Source organism: Dreissena polymorpha, chromosome 4, assembly GCF_020536995.1.
Source record: "Dreissena polymorpha isolate Duluth1 chromosome 4, UMN_Dpol_1.0, whole genome shotgun sequence".
NCBI classification, from domain to species: Eukaryota; Metazoa; Mollusca; class Bivalvia; order Myida; family Dreissenidae; genus Dreissena; species Dreissena polymorpha.
This window is the reverse complement of record NC_068358.1, coordinates 47,505,317-47,523,175: the sequence shown is the minus strand read 5'-3', so window position 1 is coordinate 47,523,175 and position 17,859 is coordinate 47,505,317. Positions and strand designations below refer to the sequence as shown.

The 17,859-nt window shown below is 33.8% G+C and overlaps 1 protein-coding gene and 1 long non-coding RNA gene across 2 annotated transcripts; both read right to left on the bottom strand.

Annotated features, from left to right (window-relative positions):
* Nucleotides 1–6,346: 6,346 nt before the first annotated feature.
* LOC127880286 (dynein light chain Tctex-type protein 2B-like) lies at nt 6,347–8,033 on the bottom strand. Its single transcript, XM_052427632.1, has one exon. The coding sequence runs from the start codon at nt 8,020–8,022 to the stop codon at nt 7,423–7,425; it is 600 nt and encodes a 199-aa protein (XP_052283592.1). The 5' UTR covers nt 8,023–8,033; the 3' UTR covers nt 6,347–7,422.
* A 7,818-nt stretch (nt 8,034–15,851) lies between these two features.
* Nucleotides 15,852–16,610, bottom strand: LOC127876340 (uncharacterized). The gene is made up of 2 exons (XR_008047811.1): nt 16,326–16,610; nt 15,852–15,981 (listed from the first exon to the last, which is right to left on the bottom strand). It is a non-coding gene; the product is annotated as an uncharacterized LOC127876340 (long non-coding RNA).
* Nucleotides 16,611–17,859: the final 1,249 nt, after the last annotated feature.

Sequence of the window (17,859 nt, the reverse complement as noted above, 5' to 3'; positions counted from 1 at the left end):
ATCCAAAGTAGATAAACGTTGTTGTTTACTTTGTTCATCATTCATTTATGTAAATTGTTGCAAGTGCAATATTGATTTTTTTTCTTCTAAAACCAATCGATAATTATCAATAATAATCATGATGTATCTAGGGTACCCAGGTAAAAGTAAATCTTGGGATTCTTACGTATTATTATTTATAAGAAATATTTGGCCGCTTGTCAATTGTTAATTAAATGGCAAGGTATTACGTTATATAAAATTTGATACGTGCCCCAATTGCAAATAAACAAAAATCTGTATACACGTTAAATAAAAATGCAAATTGAATCACATCTATTTGCTTGTACAAGAAACCGTTCAAGAACATCATTTTAGAGCGCTTTTTCCTATCGAACTCTTCATGAACCCTTCAAAACACTGTGTATCGTGTGATATGGTTGAAAACCTCCGTCGTTCTAACATGCCTAATACATGTTTTCTGCAAAACAAAATAATCTTTGTCAGCAATTTTGGTTAATTTATATATTAGTTTATATAATTGTCTTAAGTAACCCAGTTATTACTGTCATGATGATATTAACAAAACAAGGTACACTTAGTGTTTACATGCCTGAGTTATAATGTACACCAACAACATAATAATGTGTTCATGTTAGATTTGCAGGCTTGCCCTTCTATAAAAATAATGTACCGTACTGGTCAATCTTTTGGGCCACATGTATTTTTGTTTCTCAAAACCCGGGTAGATCTGATTGTTTTCGCGTCTATTCTTGTCCTTCTGTCGACGGCGATAATTCAGTAGGCAGCTTTTATCTTGCTTATTGTCGCTTGAAAGGATTTAACATTAAAAGTGTAGTATTGATGTATAACGGCTGGTTTCACAAATATTGTATTATGAATTGTTTCTAAAAAGGAGTACTTAACAAGTATCAGATTAATATTTTGAAACCAAATGTGACCATCAAATTGTGAAACCAATGCCGATTTATTCGTGTATCACATTTCATCTGCATTTACAATTCAATTATATTTCACTTCGTATTGCTATTCCGCATTAAATGCATCCATCGGAACTGCAATTATATACAAAGAATTAATGCGGTATTAAGAGTATACAATAATTGTATCTGCTTCTTACGGAATACCGTTAGGACCATCGTGGTTACACATTAAAATGCAGAGGGCGACAATGCGATAGTGCGATAGTACGATGGTGACAATGCGATAGTACGATTGCGACAATGCGACAACGCGATAGTACGATGTCGACAATGCGACAGTGCGACAATACGATATCGACAGCGCGATAGTACGATGGTGACAATGCAATAGTCATATCGTACTATCGCCTTCGTATAATCGCATTGTCGAAATCGTACTTTCGCGTTATCGTACTGTCGTCATCGTACTATCGCACTGTCGCCATCGTATCGTCGCACTGTCGTCATCGTATTATTGCACTATCGCATTGCCGCCATCGTACTATCGCACTGTTGCCATCGTATTGTCGCACTGTTGTCATCTTATTGTCGCACTGTCGTCATCGTATTATCGCACTATCGCATTGTCGCCATCGTACTATCGCATTGTCGCCATCGTATTGTTGCGCTGTCGCCATCCTTCTATCGCATTGTCGCCATCGTACTGTCGTGTGGTTGCATTGTCGCCATCGTACTATCGCATTGGCGCCATCGTACTATAGCATTGTCGCCATCGTACTATGGCATTGTCGCCATCGTACTATCGCACTATCGCATTTTCGCCCTCTGGATTTAAATGTGTATCCACGATGGCCTTTACGGTATTCCTTAGCTTCTATACCGAATCTGACCATTTTTGTTTGGTTAAAGTAAGCCACCTTTAAGAAACATATACATAGGGAAAACTCAATAAAAACGTTAAGAATAAAGCTTAATTCTATATCAGTGTGTATTAAAGTGTTTAGCTCGAATGTGGTCAGTATGAATTATTCAAAGATTGCAAGATAAACGATGAAAACAGCACAGTACTTTGTTTTAAATGGTTTCCGAAATTACGAGTGACTAAATGTTACCTATTTGTTCACTCGAACTGGGAACGCATTTAGGGCTTTATTAGTATATGTCGCCAATAAAACCATATAAGAACCTGAGAAGATTATTAAGGTGCAGTGCGCAGAAAAGGTGCGTATTTAAAGCCTCTGGCCTTGAAATGAAATACATGTTAATTAATAAATATATATGCAATATGAAAGTGTGCAAAATTGTCATTTAATCTATAGCCTAGTAAGCAAGTAATTTATTATTATTTTAAACGGTACCGCTTTTAAAACCGAAAGTAGGATTTCTATACGTATAAATGTACGTCAATTTCGTCAAACGCGATTATTTCTAAGCTTTAAAGCACAAAAAGACGGATTTCTATCTTGTAACCACCAGATATATTCTAATTGGCATAGATAAAATTAAATCTTTAGCCTAGTTAGCAAGTTTTTTTTTCTAACGGTACCGCTTTTAAAACCGAAAGTAGGATTTCTAGACGTATACGTCCATTTCGACAAAAGCGATTATTTTAAAGTTTTCAAGCGCAAAAAAGACGAATTTCTAACATGTAACAACCAGATATATTATAATTGGCCTATTTAAAATATGTTTCTTATTTATACTTAAATTAACTATGCCAAATGAGCTGTGTGGCTTTAATGCAATAATTACCGTATAAGCACCATTTACGTGTTCCCTCACGCAAACTAATAAGGGTCCATTACTTCTTCAATGCATTTAGTAGAGGATAAGCACATGTTTACGCTTACTGAGCACATATTAATATGGTTTCCATCACACATAAAATCCCTATTTAGACTGTCGGGAAGCTTACAGATTAGTTCTCCGACGCAAAAAACAACAACAACAAAACACTGCTGAGAGTGTTTGAACGTAGATGATTGAGTTTCACTACTTTTTTAATGCAATAAAGATCGTATAGGCATATATGAAAATTAATTGATACCGATAACACAGACTTCTTTTCTTCTACATTGCATTTTAAATCATATAAGAACAAAGACAATTGTAAAGGACCACGTACAAAGATAATAGCTAATAAACATACAAAAATAAACGCCGCCAAAATTCAAAGCCGTACCGGAGATAACACTTGACAACAATACGCATTGTTTAATGACGTTATGCACACTAGGTTAAAGTCTGCCTTTACAAATGATAGTTTAGTATACGTATATTACTAACAGCATTCATAACTTTACCTGAAAGTTTATCGAGTGATTACTTTGAAGGTAAGTACATTTGTAGTGAGTTACCTTTCGCAATTCTTAACGCTTACTTTATTATACACAATAATGTAAAATGCATGTTGAAATCAATTTCGAAATGACGTTATTTTAAATAATACGGTATCATTATAATTTATAATCAAATGTGCGAGTGCTATTTGCATACACGTTTGAGTTACTAAATATGTTTATCTAGCTATTCGGCTTTTGTATTAATATTAAAGTTTAAACACGCATGCAATTAAAAAAACGTTACAAAACTGAACTTGGGAATTCCATGTTTATTTCGAAATCATGGTTTACGGTAAGGGAATTAAATCTTTTCAAGACCTTATATCCCTTACTCTCATAGTGTCGGTCCACCTCATCGTATCGTGCCTTTAACAAAACACTTTCAAGAAGTGCTGAATAGTTAACGTTTTTTCAATTTTTAGAAGTTGTTATTTACTTGATTGTTATCCATGACTATTACGACGTTCATTCTCATGATTTACGGTGTTCGTTGGAAAGTATGTCATGTTTATTCCAGATGATGCTAGGATTTTTGAATACGTAACACACAATTATGTTAGTTTGTTTTTTTAATTAATAATTGCTTTATCAAATGTTTTATATACCGCTTATTTTTTTTTAAATGTAACAATATTTTTAAGAACAAAACATGAGCAATAGTTTTGTTTTTCCATGAAGTTTCTTTTTTTAGAACAAGCTCATGCGCATAGTAACAAATCCTAGCAACCAATCAGAAGGGCCGATAGAATGAGATAATTGTACACAAAACCTATTACTACAGGTAGCTAAGTCTAGTCAGTATTTTGTCAAAACATTGCCGATTTAAATGCATTGGTCTTTGTTGTATCCACGAATACACATTTATCTATAGATTGACATATAACACATGCGTTTTTTGTGTATCTATTCACTTCGAAAATTCGTATGTATTAATTAAGAGGGTCGATACTACGGATAGACATCTTAGACTGCTTTGTGAACGGTAAGATCATTTTCCAGAAAGTCATCCTTATACAGGTAGAGTTCAACTTAGGATTTGAAAATGGCTGGGTGCTCTTTTGTCTAAAAGGCACTTAACCGCAGGGCCATACAAGATATATGCCTGTGGCATATTTTCACTATAGCATTGACATTTCGACTAAATTTGCTGTAGAATAAAACAAACAAATACATGGCGTGGGTCCGAGGGGTTATGGTGGGTGCAAGGGTGCTGCACGCATCCGGCCTTGCTTGCGCATTGAAATATGTAATATGATACACTGTTATAATATCGATCTTTAAAAAGTTGGAATATTTTGTCTGAAACGTTAACTATCAAGATCCGCCCATTTAATTTCTTGAAAATTGAAGAATAATTGTGTACTTGCAGCCGACTGGAAATGATAGAAGGAATCATCGAGTTTACCATGTCAGAAACCGAAAGGGGTCTAATACACAGCAGCTTGTACAGCCGTCACTCCAGGGTAAGTTAGGGACTGACAGCGTCCCCAGACCCAACAACTTTAACAATAATCACTCGCGGGTAAGTCAAGGACTGGGAGCGTTCATCGATACAACAGGGTGTACATTCCTCACTAATTAATACGCCAGGGACTGAACGCGTTTTATAGTAACTTGTACAAATCCCTCATGGTTAAGTCAGTGATAGTCTGTACAGTCGCCACTCTGTGGTAAGTCAACAACTGAAAGCTTTGCCAGACATAGTAGCCAGTACAGTCGTCACTTTCGGTTCTGTCAAGCATTGTTCAGGCGAGGACGCAACATTTTGATTTTATTGTACAATTTTAACAAATGTCGCAAATTGGTTTTGCTAGTTGCGATGTATGTCGCATTCAAATTAAGTGGAAAATCGTCAAAAATGATTAAAACATGCAAAAAAGCAGAAATGCTGATTTGTTTAAACAAATATGACGGTGCCATCTTTGCTGATCGATAAAATAATGCATTTGAGATCCGTATTGAGGAGTATTTGCGTTGTTGTCTTAGATGGTGTGTGCTCACGAAAAAGTGTGTTTTGCAAATTAACGACAGTCAAGGACATTTACCCTCAAAAGAAAAAAACAATAACATAAAAACGTCAATAATTGATGATAAAAATAAGTGATTGCATGCTGTCTTATAAAATTTGCGACGATGTATTACTTTAACAAAAAAAATTAAACAGTGAGTTTGACAGTGTCACAAATTCTATTTAAAAAATGAACATCAATTTCCAAAATATAAGTAATTTTTTCAGCTAAGGGTTCAGTTGGTTTGTGCATATTTTCAAAATTTAATAGAGTTGTGTATGCTTTGTTGTATTATACACAAATGAGTAGCATTGTTTGATGGAAATCCCCATTAGGTTTTATGTATATAAGGCTGTGTCTCAAAAATATAGAAAGTGTCATCAAGTTTTCATTAGCTGTGACACAGCAGAATGTACATCCGTTACTCTCAGGTTAGTAAGGGACTGCACAAGTTTTCAGACACGTATTTATTGATAGTTAATGTAGTTAATGACTCTTGTAACAGATAACATTACAACCTTTTGTGTTTAAATGTCAAATGCACTAGTAAGTGCAATATTGTAAATTATATACCAATTAAAACTGCAATTGCATAATCCGGTATTTAAATAAACCATGCATGTCATTTGGAAAGCAATGCCGTATTTCTACTTTCAAAGCTAGTAAACTGTGAATTACGAACTCGATTGGTCGCTTTTAACAAATACAAATTATACACGTTATCTCGCGAATCAATTCCATAATTGACCAGACTCTCCTATGAACTCGTTTCTGTCTGACACCCTCCGACAGCAGTAAATCATCATTGAGCTCCAAATGACAGAAGTGGTGTGATTTCGCAAATTTTTTATTACGTATAATTTGTGCATCACAGAATGTAGTCAACAAAACTAATATTTCAAATATTAACACATTCTTAATTAATGTCGTTTGAGGAGTAATTTTAATGGCACTGCGTTTGTTGGACGACTTATTTTTTAGTTTTGTCTACGTAAAACATGAAATACAATGTACATAAATTACGTTTAGAACGTCTTTAGAGGGGAATTAAAAAGCATATGATCAGCGTGTTAGAATGAAAGTGAAACGTGTGCGAATGATTTGCAATAGAATTAAGATAGAAACATTCAACGTCTGGAGCAGCTATCAACGTACTGATTTTGGAAACTAAACACTTTGAAATGATAACATTTGATTAAATAACACACACGCCCATGTAAATCAGCCGATGACATATACACATTTAAACTCATTGTTCAAACGATAAATTAGTCTTGTACAAACAACCTTCACCGTAACACTAGACACAATATGACAATATTCCAAATGAATTGAAAGATTAATATCAATCAATCTTGCGTATCGCCTTATTCTCTTAGAGCACTCCATCCACTTGAAGCAGTACAAGCTATTCGCAGGTGAAGGTAGTATATAACTGAAGTCTTGCTAAGACGATTTGCTTGACGAAATTCTTAAGTCAGTCCTTGTCAATTATAACATGGAGACCGGGTCATCGACGAATGCCGGACGGAGTAATGCAATAAAACATTATCAATAATATAGCATAGTTAAACCTTTAATTCCACTAACGAATTCTTTCAATTGAGACCAGAAATAAAAGATATATAGACCAGAAATAAAAGATATATTGCACAATAATTTCTGAAAATAAAAATCATTAAAATTGAACATAAAACACTATCACACTACAGGCCACATGCCACTTATTGGGAAATGCGGCTTACCGATGTTGCATTTGACCATCTGAAAAATACATTGCCTTACTCAATAGACAACACTATAATGTATTATCATTTTGAGACAGTGCACTCATACTGTCGCTTGTTTTTTTCCAAAAGCGACGGTACAGACAAAAAAGAGCAACATCTATGAGCAATAATTGGAAAGCAAAACAATTCTCAAAAGCTATCTGAGAATACATGACGTTCGAAACCAGTTTACTTTAATAGCATGAAAACAAATAAACACTGTTTTACTTAATCTTTGTAACAAATTCGTTATAAGGATAACACACCTTCACTTTATTTAATTTGCGCTAAGGAATAATATAGGTTACATAATTAATAGTTAAACAACACAAATGTTCTATATGATATCATTTGGATAATTCCCTTATATACTAATGTTCTATTCGAAATAGCACGCGTACACCGCTGCTACCGCGTACAACCCATTCTTGTTATAACTAGCCTCCGCGTAATTGTCCGTGTCGTTGTTCCATAGACACCGGCTAACTACACGGACTCCTTGGTTACTGTTCTGACCAATGGTCACCGTCACTATATACTTGTAGCGCTGAAATCCCATGTCCTTCACGCGCGACTTGATGAGATCCGTCAGCATCTGTGAGAGGGTTCGGCACTGCGTAGGGTTGTACTTCTCACCGTCCAGACATTCAATGAGCACTTCCTGCATGACGTCACTAACACTTCCGGGCTTAAACATTTCACTTGGGTCCGGCTGCAGCTTGTACGTGTTCTGCAGCTTAACGGTATAAAGCCCAATGTTCTTAATTCCAACGGAACTTCCGGTTACGCTTGATCGCGATACCATGGACATTCGGCTAGAATGGTTGTTCAGACGGCCCTCTAAACTTGACATCCGGCGCATACTGAGACTGGTGTTGATGGGACCCTGACTGCCCTCTTTTGACAACAGCGACGGACGCCTACTTCCGGATTGGTCGCTACGGTTATCCGCAAGATTCTCCGCAGTTAAAGTCTGCATTTTAGTTGCTCTGCACCCTGAAAAAAAATCCAAACCGAACAGTAATAACATGTAGCAAAATGAACGTGCAGATAAATTAGCGAACGTCATAATTACTTTTTAGCAAAATAAACGAACGTCAGAAAAAAGGTGAAGCAAAATTAACGAACTTCTGTAAATGTGGCATTTCTTAAGTACATAAAAGGAAACATGCCAATGGACGCAAACAAACGCATTAAAAGTGAATACATGGTGATACGCTATAATCCTCTTTTAAAAATCTGTATAATAACCACATTGCAATCAGTTTATATTTAAATTAAGACCACATGATTATTTATTTCCATACAATTAATTATTTTAAACTTAATACAAGATATCAATAAAAATATGAGAGCATTCAATGGTGTTCAAAATAGCACTATAATGGCTTTAATAGAAGCACTGTTTTTAATAACGTTACCAATAAAATAGCGAAACAAATAATTAAAGTAAGCATAATTACTGAAACAGTGAGTCCTGAATGTATCAGTTACGAACCACGGCAGTGATGATGTTCCACAAGAGCATATGAGTTCTCGTATAAAACGTGTTTACATATCTTGAATATCATGTTTCTAAGTAGTTTCACGAAAACTTTATACTTTATCATCTGAACTTAATCATCTTTCTTAAGTTCGCGTACATATTTCAATATTTCGATAATGTTCAATCTACACGCTTCTTTACATTTACATATGTCCATGGTCTAGATGATATTTTTTAACAAGTACGCGTTTATATATGTTTTTTAATTGTTGTTGTTTACATAATGTATATACTTAACAAAAATACTAAAATGCTTCTTTATATAAGACAATAATATGACCTCAAATATATATTTACTGTTTGGACTGAGTTTAAGTTTCGTATTAAATATTGACGCCTTAGTGATAGCTAGAACATCAGGTTTGGACACAAGAGTATACTTCCCGCAAGAGCATAATAAACTACCCCTGTCAGGTCGATATCTCATTTGATTTAGCGCTGAGCAAATATTTGACAAGCATCGTCCCAATATAAACACTAACTTGTAAAAATTATTTCAAGAGCAATCTGTGTTTGCATTTTCTAAATCAACCTAACGATACATTTTGAAAAGATTATTTCTGTACAAATCTACTATAAAACATTATTGACCGCAGTCTAATGCCAGTTTACGCAGAGTATTCCACGATGTTTTGAGTATTGTACATAAATAATACCAAACAAACCAGGCATAATTGTTAAATGATTTGATTAATTTTCGTTACAAAAAATCATTATGCAACCATTGACAGACGTGTACTTGGAAACAAAACGAATTCAGCTTCAAACGAATAGAAAGGGTATGGTCAAAAAGATATTTGCCTCTCAACATGAACTTTTATCAATCTTGACTGTATCTTAAATATTTAAGACATGATTTACTGACACGCAAAATGCACAATAGCAGTAAACTAGCTGGATTCACTTAAAACCCGCTGTTAATATATGAATACGAGAAGTTAATCATTTTCATTCATGTATGTTATTGTCCCAAGCCATAGCTGCCTGCATTCCAGTACATAGCCAGAGAAGTTAGAAAAAATAACACTAACATTGAGCATAATTAAATATTAAATAAACAAATCGAAAGGATGTATTAATGGTAATATATTAATGAAATATTAACGCAGTTTATGAAAAAAATCTTAATTTTAATGCAAAAAGAATTCAAATAATAATTTAAAAAAAAAATCAACTATTTAAAATAATTCAAATACAAAATACCTTTCTTCTCACTATACTTGTATATCACAAACTATTTATTATTGCACTGACTCAACGTCTGTCCATATCCAAGTCCACTAAAAGTGTTGTCATATTTCAATCCTCTAACAACTCAGGCGCCAAGAAACATTGTTTGAACGTCATCTTTATGAAAATAAGACGCTGTCATCTAGAGATGCGCAAATTTCAACAGTGACATGAAGTTATTATGCGTAAAAGATCGATATCGGCTCAGAGACATGATCGGCGAGAGAAGGGTTATTATTTATCGATTGATTCATTCAAGTATGTTTTATTATTATTTTTTTTAAGAATAGTACGTACGCAGCGATTGATCTGTTCATTATACTAGTTTTTAAAATTATCGTAAAATTATTTGGGCGAAAATATCAATTCTGTGTCTTGAAATAATAGAAATGCAAATATTTAAATGGGCTTATTACTGACAACACAATTTAAATAGTCTTTACGGAAAATTAATGTTGTACATTATTTGCAAAGACGATTATGGAAATTTCCTACCGACATATGCCGCTTTCGAGATAAAGAGACAATTACGTAAAGCTCAATCAAATACACGTGCATTTGAACTGGTAAATATAAATCAACCGTGAGCTTGATTTGCAAGAGCTCCAGTTTATGTACGATACAGCATAATTTGGTAAGCGTTGTATGGTCATTGTCTGAATAATTCAGTAACAACGATCTTCATCTTCAATGTGTTTACGTTTACAATATCATATAGTGTTATTTATATAATTCCCGTGTTAAAGGCAAAATGTTGCAGCCAATGTTTCATTTCGTTGTACAAACATTAACATGTAAGGAACCTCCTAGTGATGAAAGTGTGTTTCATTTTGTTCCCATTATCATTTACAATCATGAGACAATGTTGTTTAAGATGTAGAGTCTTCTTACCATGCAATAAAGAAGTTATTGGGATACCCGTCATGCAATACCTTAGTAGAACAATATGCTCCAGCCGACATGATCTCATATAAGATAAAAACGCACATAATGTTCAAATTTCTATTCATATCATATTTAATACTGTTACAAAGTTGTTATCGATTAGCATAATAATAAAATTTATGCGATGTTTATTCAAATTATAGCAAGAAAATAAAGTCAAATATGCGGTAGCCCTTTCGTAAAAAAGGACAGATTCAACTAAGATAAATATGCGTGTTAAAACTTCAACGTAATTTGTGGACATGTGTATAAAGGTAAATGGTTTTTGTAGCCCACCAATATTGTGTACATATATTGACTAATACGAACCAAACAATTATAAATTATAATCGTCTTATACGAGGCACTTTTTAAGCTAAAGAATGAAGTGGGTTGGTTTAGTTAAAATAGTCATGAAAGAAGCCTGCCAAATATTGCGTTAATAACATATAACTTCAAAAATTGACTTTAAACTAAATTGTGTGTATATTGATGTTTGTATTAACCTTTTGGTGGGTTAACGTATTATTTTACATACCATTTATGAAAAATAAATCTAAATTTGTGACAATAAATAAGAGTAAAAGTCATTTAACAGTTGAAAGAAAAGTGCAATATACAGGGGCCATGGCATCCTGTAACTAGATAAAGAAGCATGATGCGAAGAATTCAATTACTTATAATTAAGTGTCTTACAATAGTTTAGGATAATCTAATGTAAACCTACCCTTAACAATGTTGAAGGTGAATTATTTATTGATCTAGCACATATTGGCATTAAGATTATTTATTATAAATGCATTTATTTCATTTTGTGCTTCGTTTACAATATCAATTTGGTTTAAAATGCCAAAGGGAAATAGCATATTAATAAATGCAGTTTTTTCTTCGATAATATGTCCTCGCCAAGCATATAAACGTTATATACATTGTTTTTAAAGTATGAATCAAATCACTGATGACTATGTTATTTGATTACTAATTTCAAAGCGTTCTTTTCGAAGTTTCAACGTCACCCATTTGTTGTTTTTTAGTACGGTTCGAATGATTGAATAGCGGAAAAGGAAGTCTTACTAGTGAATATACATCTTTCTAAAAAGTAAAGGCAGAACTCAACAATAAAAAGTCAAAATACAATCATTAAGCAAATAAATATAGGTTTGTGTGGGAACTTGTGAAATGCCAATGGTGGAAACATCGAGGGAAATAGGGGGGGGGGGAAGACTACATCTGCTCGAACAATCGATTACCCAAACATTTAAGTCAATGAGAACATCATCGATCTTGGGACAACGTTTTCATTAATTCGCTACTATTATAAAAATACACTAAGTGTTAAACGTACACACAAGATTCGTTTTTTTTTTTTTTTTTTTTTTTTAATGAAAAACTTTCAGATTTACGGCAACTGCTTTCTTGACATCCCCCATGTTTGTTCCTGTAATAATGATACTAGGATAACGACGTCATTGGGAATGTATTCAATGGTATATGTATACAGCAGACCACAAACCTATAACAAAAGAGGAAATTCAGTAAAAACTAATACGAACATGGGAAATTTGTTTTGCATACCCTAAACCTTAAGTAGTTTCCCCGGAACGTGTTAATGATTTTCCACTCTGAATAGGCGTTTGATTACGCTAACATATACTAGAAAATCTGGTCTAACTATAATCACAATTAAATTAAAAACAATTCGTCTCCATTGGCTGAGTCGCATACATACCAATAATTCTCTATATACATACAAACCTTCACTGATCTATGCAAAAATATCACGGAACACTTGCTTTCTATGGGTTAAGTGACGTCAGGAGTTTAAGATAAGTCAGGATCCGTGATTTCTTTATGCACAACGTGTGCTGTTGAAAATCAAAGTACTGGCAGTACTGGTGTGACGATGCTTTTGAAGAGGGTGGATATAAAACATCAATTTAAGTTTATCTATATCACCACAATTGTGTATGTTGATACGAACTTTTGGGAACGATAAAAATTTTGGGTACGAAAAAAAATTTGGTACGAAAAGAATTTGCGTACGAAACATTTTTGGTACGAAAAAAAGTTTAGGGGTACGGGGAAGTAGTACCCGTGGGTAACTTGACCCATTGAGCGAAACTGGGAGGCGGGTCACATTCTTGTTCATTAAGTATGGCAATACCTTCATGATGATTCTCGAAAGTAGGCATGAGCACATAGCCGGACCATGTGAGCTCAATCGTATGAGCACTTGACTATCCGAGTTCGCCCACGAACATATGGATAAGTTAACTAATAGCGAAATGACCTTATACATGTATATGCTGAAATCCTACAATCGAACGAAATATCAAACATGGTATGTACACTTAGGTGGTTGTGTAATTTCTGTTAGAATATCGTATTTAATATGTACATTTTAAATGATGTGCCCGCACTTGAGTTTGTTGCCTTGTTTGAGTCTATACGCGCCTAGGCTGAACCCAGTGTGTGTATTTGTGTTTTTCCAAGGTAATGAGTTAACTCCGCTCTGAGGCTGCATAATGTTGGCACCCGGAGTGTGTCCAGCACTCCTACCTAATAAGATTAGATTGACGACAGTTGGGACGAATTTTGAATGATAGCTGCAATTTCCAGCTATTTTTTTTGTACTGAAATACTTTTTCATTTTAAATATGGTCAAATGCTGCGGGGGGGGGGGCGGTGAGATTATCCGGAAAAAACACCTGTCCGGAATGGTGACCTCAAAACATACAAAATATAACATTGCGCCGGGAGCGGTAATCGAACCTGTGTCGTAAAGGTGAAAAAGCGAACGTCCTTACCACTGCGCTAGCGGGACGGACAATTATGCAAAGAAATGTTGTTTTATCTATATATATCATAGCAGTGCAGCGTGTACAATTTGCAGGTTCGAAATCGTTCGCATTCTTTAGTTTTGTGATCACGTAAAAAGTTAATTTTACATGTTTTTATTCGCAAATTATTTACTTAATCGAGAACAAATATCAAACAAAATAGAGAAAATATATATTTGTTTCATTGGTCCATAAAAATAAAATGGATGTAAAATTTCTAATTTTAAATTAACGTTCTGATACACTTATTGAATCTGTTTCCCCAGGATATGCTGTTCTAGTTATATCTACCTTTATCAACACGAACGACAACTCTGCTAGGAGAATGTTATCAATGAAAATCAACGAGCAATCTCCTACTCAGTGGCGAATGCCAAGGGAAGTAACTGAAAAATCGAGTTATCTCAATCGGACTGGCTCGGTCTTTTACATAGGTCGCAATTGTGAAGATTTTTTTTACTGGTTATCAAACCTTGGACGCTGCTGTTCCAGCATCGTCAAAAATGATTGAAGATAATCACGCAATTAACGTCTTATTTATTGGTTTTTAATTATTTGAACGTTCAAATGTCAAACGAATTAGTTTTACAAGTTTTTTATAATTGCTATAACAACAATGCTTGAAGTTAGACAACTATTTGTGAACCGATAAATAGTGAATATTTGAAGTAACTTGTGCACAGTTTGTTGCTTTTGTGAAAAATGTCATTAACTATGTTTATTTATAACTCTTTAATGTTTTGTTAGTCTGAACAAATTAAAAAAGTAATTAAAACGCTGATTAAAAGCTTTCGTGTATCTTATCACACGGAATTCAAACAAGGGGCCTCTGGAAGCAAATGCCAAATTCGTCACCGATGCACCACGCAGGGTTTTTAATTTTAAAGCGCCACGAACACTTTATTATTTCACTTATTTCCGTTAATGAAACGACAATTTAAACATTTTTCTTTTAAGTATTGCTAGGCCGTTATCCCACCCAGTTGTTATTGTACAGCCTAATTTAAACAAAGGCTCGTTGCAAATGAAATGTTTTAAGTATTTATATTAAACATTAAATCTAAATATCTTATTAATTAATTTAAAGTCATACCCATCGTTAAACCTTTGTATTTGTCAGCGATTTAAACTTATTATTGTTGTTCACGCTTGCATCTCTTTTTTTCAATAAATCCGCCATTTCGTATTACATTCATTAGTGGATATTTTTATAATAACGGTCGTCACGTGTCATTGACGTCGCGCCCGAAAAAGTATAAATCAGTCAATATATAAAAAACGTACGAGAGAAACCACTTGATACGTGTGAATACATAGCTTGCAATAAACGTTTAGAAGGGTTTATATGATTGAAATATATTAATCGCATGGCCTTTTAGGTATTGGGCGAATTGATCACAAAAAATATGAAAATCATATTATTTTATTGAACATCTGTCAAGAAAAAATATCACTACCGTTACAAATAATAAAACATGCTTTATTTAACAAATAATAGCTAGTGCTACAAAATTATCGATTTTATGAAGAAATTTCATTTTCATGTTTAAATACAGCCGCTTTTGAAAACATGTTATGAATAATGTACCCAAGACTTATACATGTACGCAAGAATTTCCAAATACTACAAAAATGCGCACTTTTACTTTTTCATTGCCATTTATCAAGCGAAACATTTGAGACGGCTCTTGCACATACACATAATATTCAACCTATTATTAACTGAGGTCACAGATTACAAAACAAGAATATGAGCCTTATTCTTAGAAATCACTTAAACTTTGCTGTTACGGTAATGATAAATCGTAACGGTATTTTCAATTTGATAACGGTAGTGATAACATCATGTAACACAAACTAGAAACAATTTATGTAAAACACAACACATTTGCTAACATTATAAACATATTAATTGGCTTATTCATATTACATGGCTACATGTAACACAAACTGGAAACAATTTATGTAAAACACAACACATCTGCTAACATTATAAACATATTAATTCGCTTATTCATATTTCATGGCAGCATGTTTGACACTGATCTTGATAACCCTAAAAACAAAATGCCACATGAGACGATGCCGAATTTGATTTTTGACAAGACCAATATCACACAAACGTCCTAGTAACATTTACTTTCGTTTATACCCAACACATATGATATTTGTGTTGTATAGTATTGGTTGCTCAAAAGTGTTAGTTTTGTTTTAATGCCATTTAAAGGCCGAGTTCTTGTTCAATTAACATCCACAGATGGGGTGGTATCTGTCGGTGTCTTGACGTAACTTGCTCTGGTTCTTTTTGGAGCAGTGTTATAATTTTGTCCTGGCTATACCACAGCACATCTTCCATCCTCGGCCAGAAGAAGCGATTTCTGCCGATTCTGTGCATAACCTGAGATTAACGATATCATATTCATTATAGAACAGATTGATGAAAATGGAGACGCATGGAATTTCTCTTATTTAGATTTTAGATCTGTCAATAATACTTATATTTTTGCGATAATAGCAGTTATGGTCAAGTTTTACAAATTTTGGAGATAATTTGATTTGGTCGTAATTGTAAGGTGATCTAATATGAAGTTATTGTCATACAATAAAATTATATAGTATGTAGTAAATGCCATTGACATTATAATGTTGAAGTCAATATATATTTTAGGGACCTGCGGATTTAAATGAGTATATTTTTTATTCACAAAATAAACCTCTTTTATTTAAAAAAGATTGCCTAACCTGTACTTCAAGATCATTTTCAGCGACAGCTTGCACAACACCAGGGTATGGCATACCATCATAGTTTACGACCACATATCCTCCAACGAGAGATTCCTCTACACATACAATTTTTTCCAGAACTGTTATCTCCTGAAAATAAATGGTAAAACAATCTCAAATAAATGGCATATTGATTGTAATTGACATGCAAAATTGACGTCCTAGGAAAGTAATTACAAATGTTTGCTACACATTAATACAGGTTATACTTTTTACAAAAATGCTTAAAACTTAATTTGTATTAGTAAACAGCGCATGTTTTTAGAAAGGCCACACACATGTAATTTTGAATGGAACTTGCCTTTTCTACCATAGACGTCTTTACCTTAGACGTCTCTTTAGTAGCTTGTTTCAATTGCTTTCCTTCATCGTCTGCTGGCAACTGAAATCAGAAAATCAGATTTAAAGTTTTCATCTTTTGAAACGGTTGAATTTAACTAAGCTTTAATTCGGAAAACAAATATTATTTGACAGGTTTTGCAGCCCCCTTCTAGTAATGGGTTTATATTAAAATTGCAGTTTATAATCGCCTAACATTGTCATAGTTCCAATACCATCAGTTAATTGTCGTAACTTAAGAAATGTTTATATGATTATTATATTCTAATAATACGGAACCAACCTTTCTCGGGGGCAACTGGTGAGTATCTGGCTGATAACAGTCGCACAATAACGTTGTTGGATGCTTACAGAAACATGACACCACTCTCGTAGCGAATGAATCCGGACCCCCAATGATCATCTGAAATGTGAAAAAAAGTGTGACAGATTTTTTAGATTATTATTCATCATTCTATTTTTTAATTATAATATGAATTTTAATTACATTATAATAATGATTACTTTTTATTATTATCGTCAATATTATAAATATTGTTATTCAATATATTTTAATTAGATATACATTATAATTATATACCTTATCAATATGATTATTATTACTATGATTATGATTGTTATGATTATTATTATTATTTGTTATCGTATTTATTATTCTAATAATAAATTTACACTGTAACACGTGACGAGCATTTTCATAAAGATTAATGGGTTTAAAATACACTCGTATACCTGGTGGATTTTCATTGTGCTTGGAATAGGACGAAGGTCACTAGGTAATTCAGCATCAACTTTCTTGAGTTCATTCTCTTCAACCAGAAACATTTTCACTGTGGATGTAGATGTACCACCAGATAAAAGCTGATAGAAGTCCTTAGCACACGTTATGTCATTCTTTTTCAATATGACCTGTTGGTCGGCTGCACGTTTAACAGCAGCGCCGACGCCATCAGCGGCACCTTTCCCATGTGCTGCTTCTAGGAAATTTCAAGTAGATTTCTTGAAGCCGTACTCAGCGATCTTATGTCCCCACAAGTAAATGTTATTTTTATTGCGGTATTGGGTAGTTGGCCCATCACTTATGAAATGAATGCTTGTGAGATTCCTATCTTCTGTGACATATTTCAAAATGGGTGTGAGATGAGCCCAAATA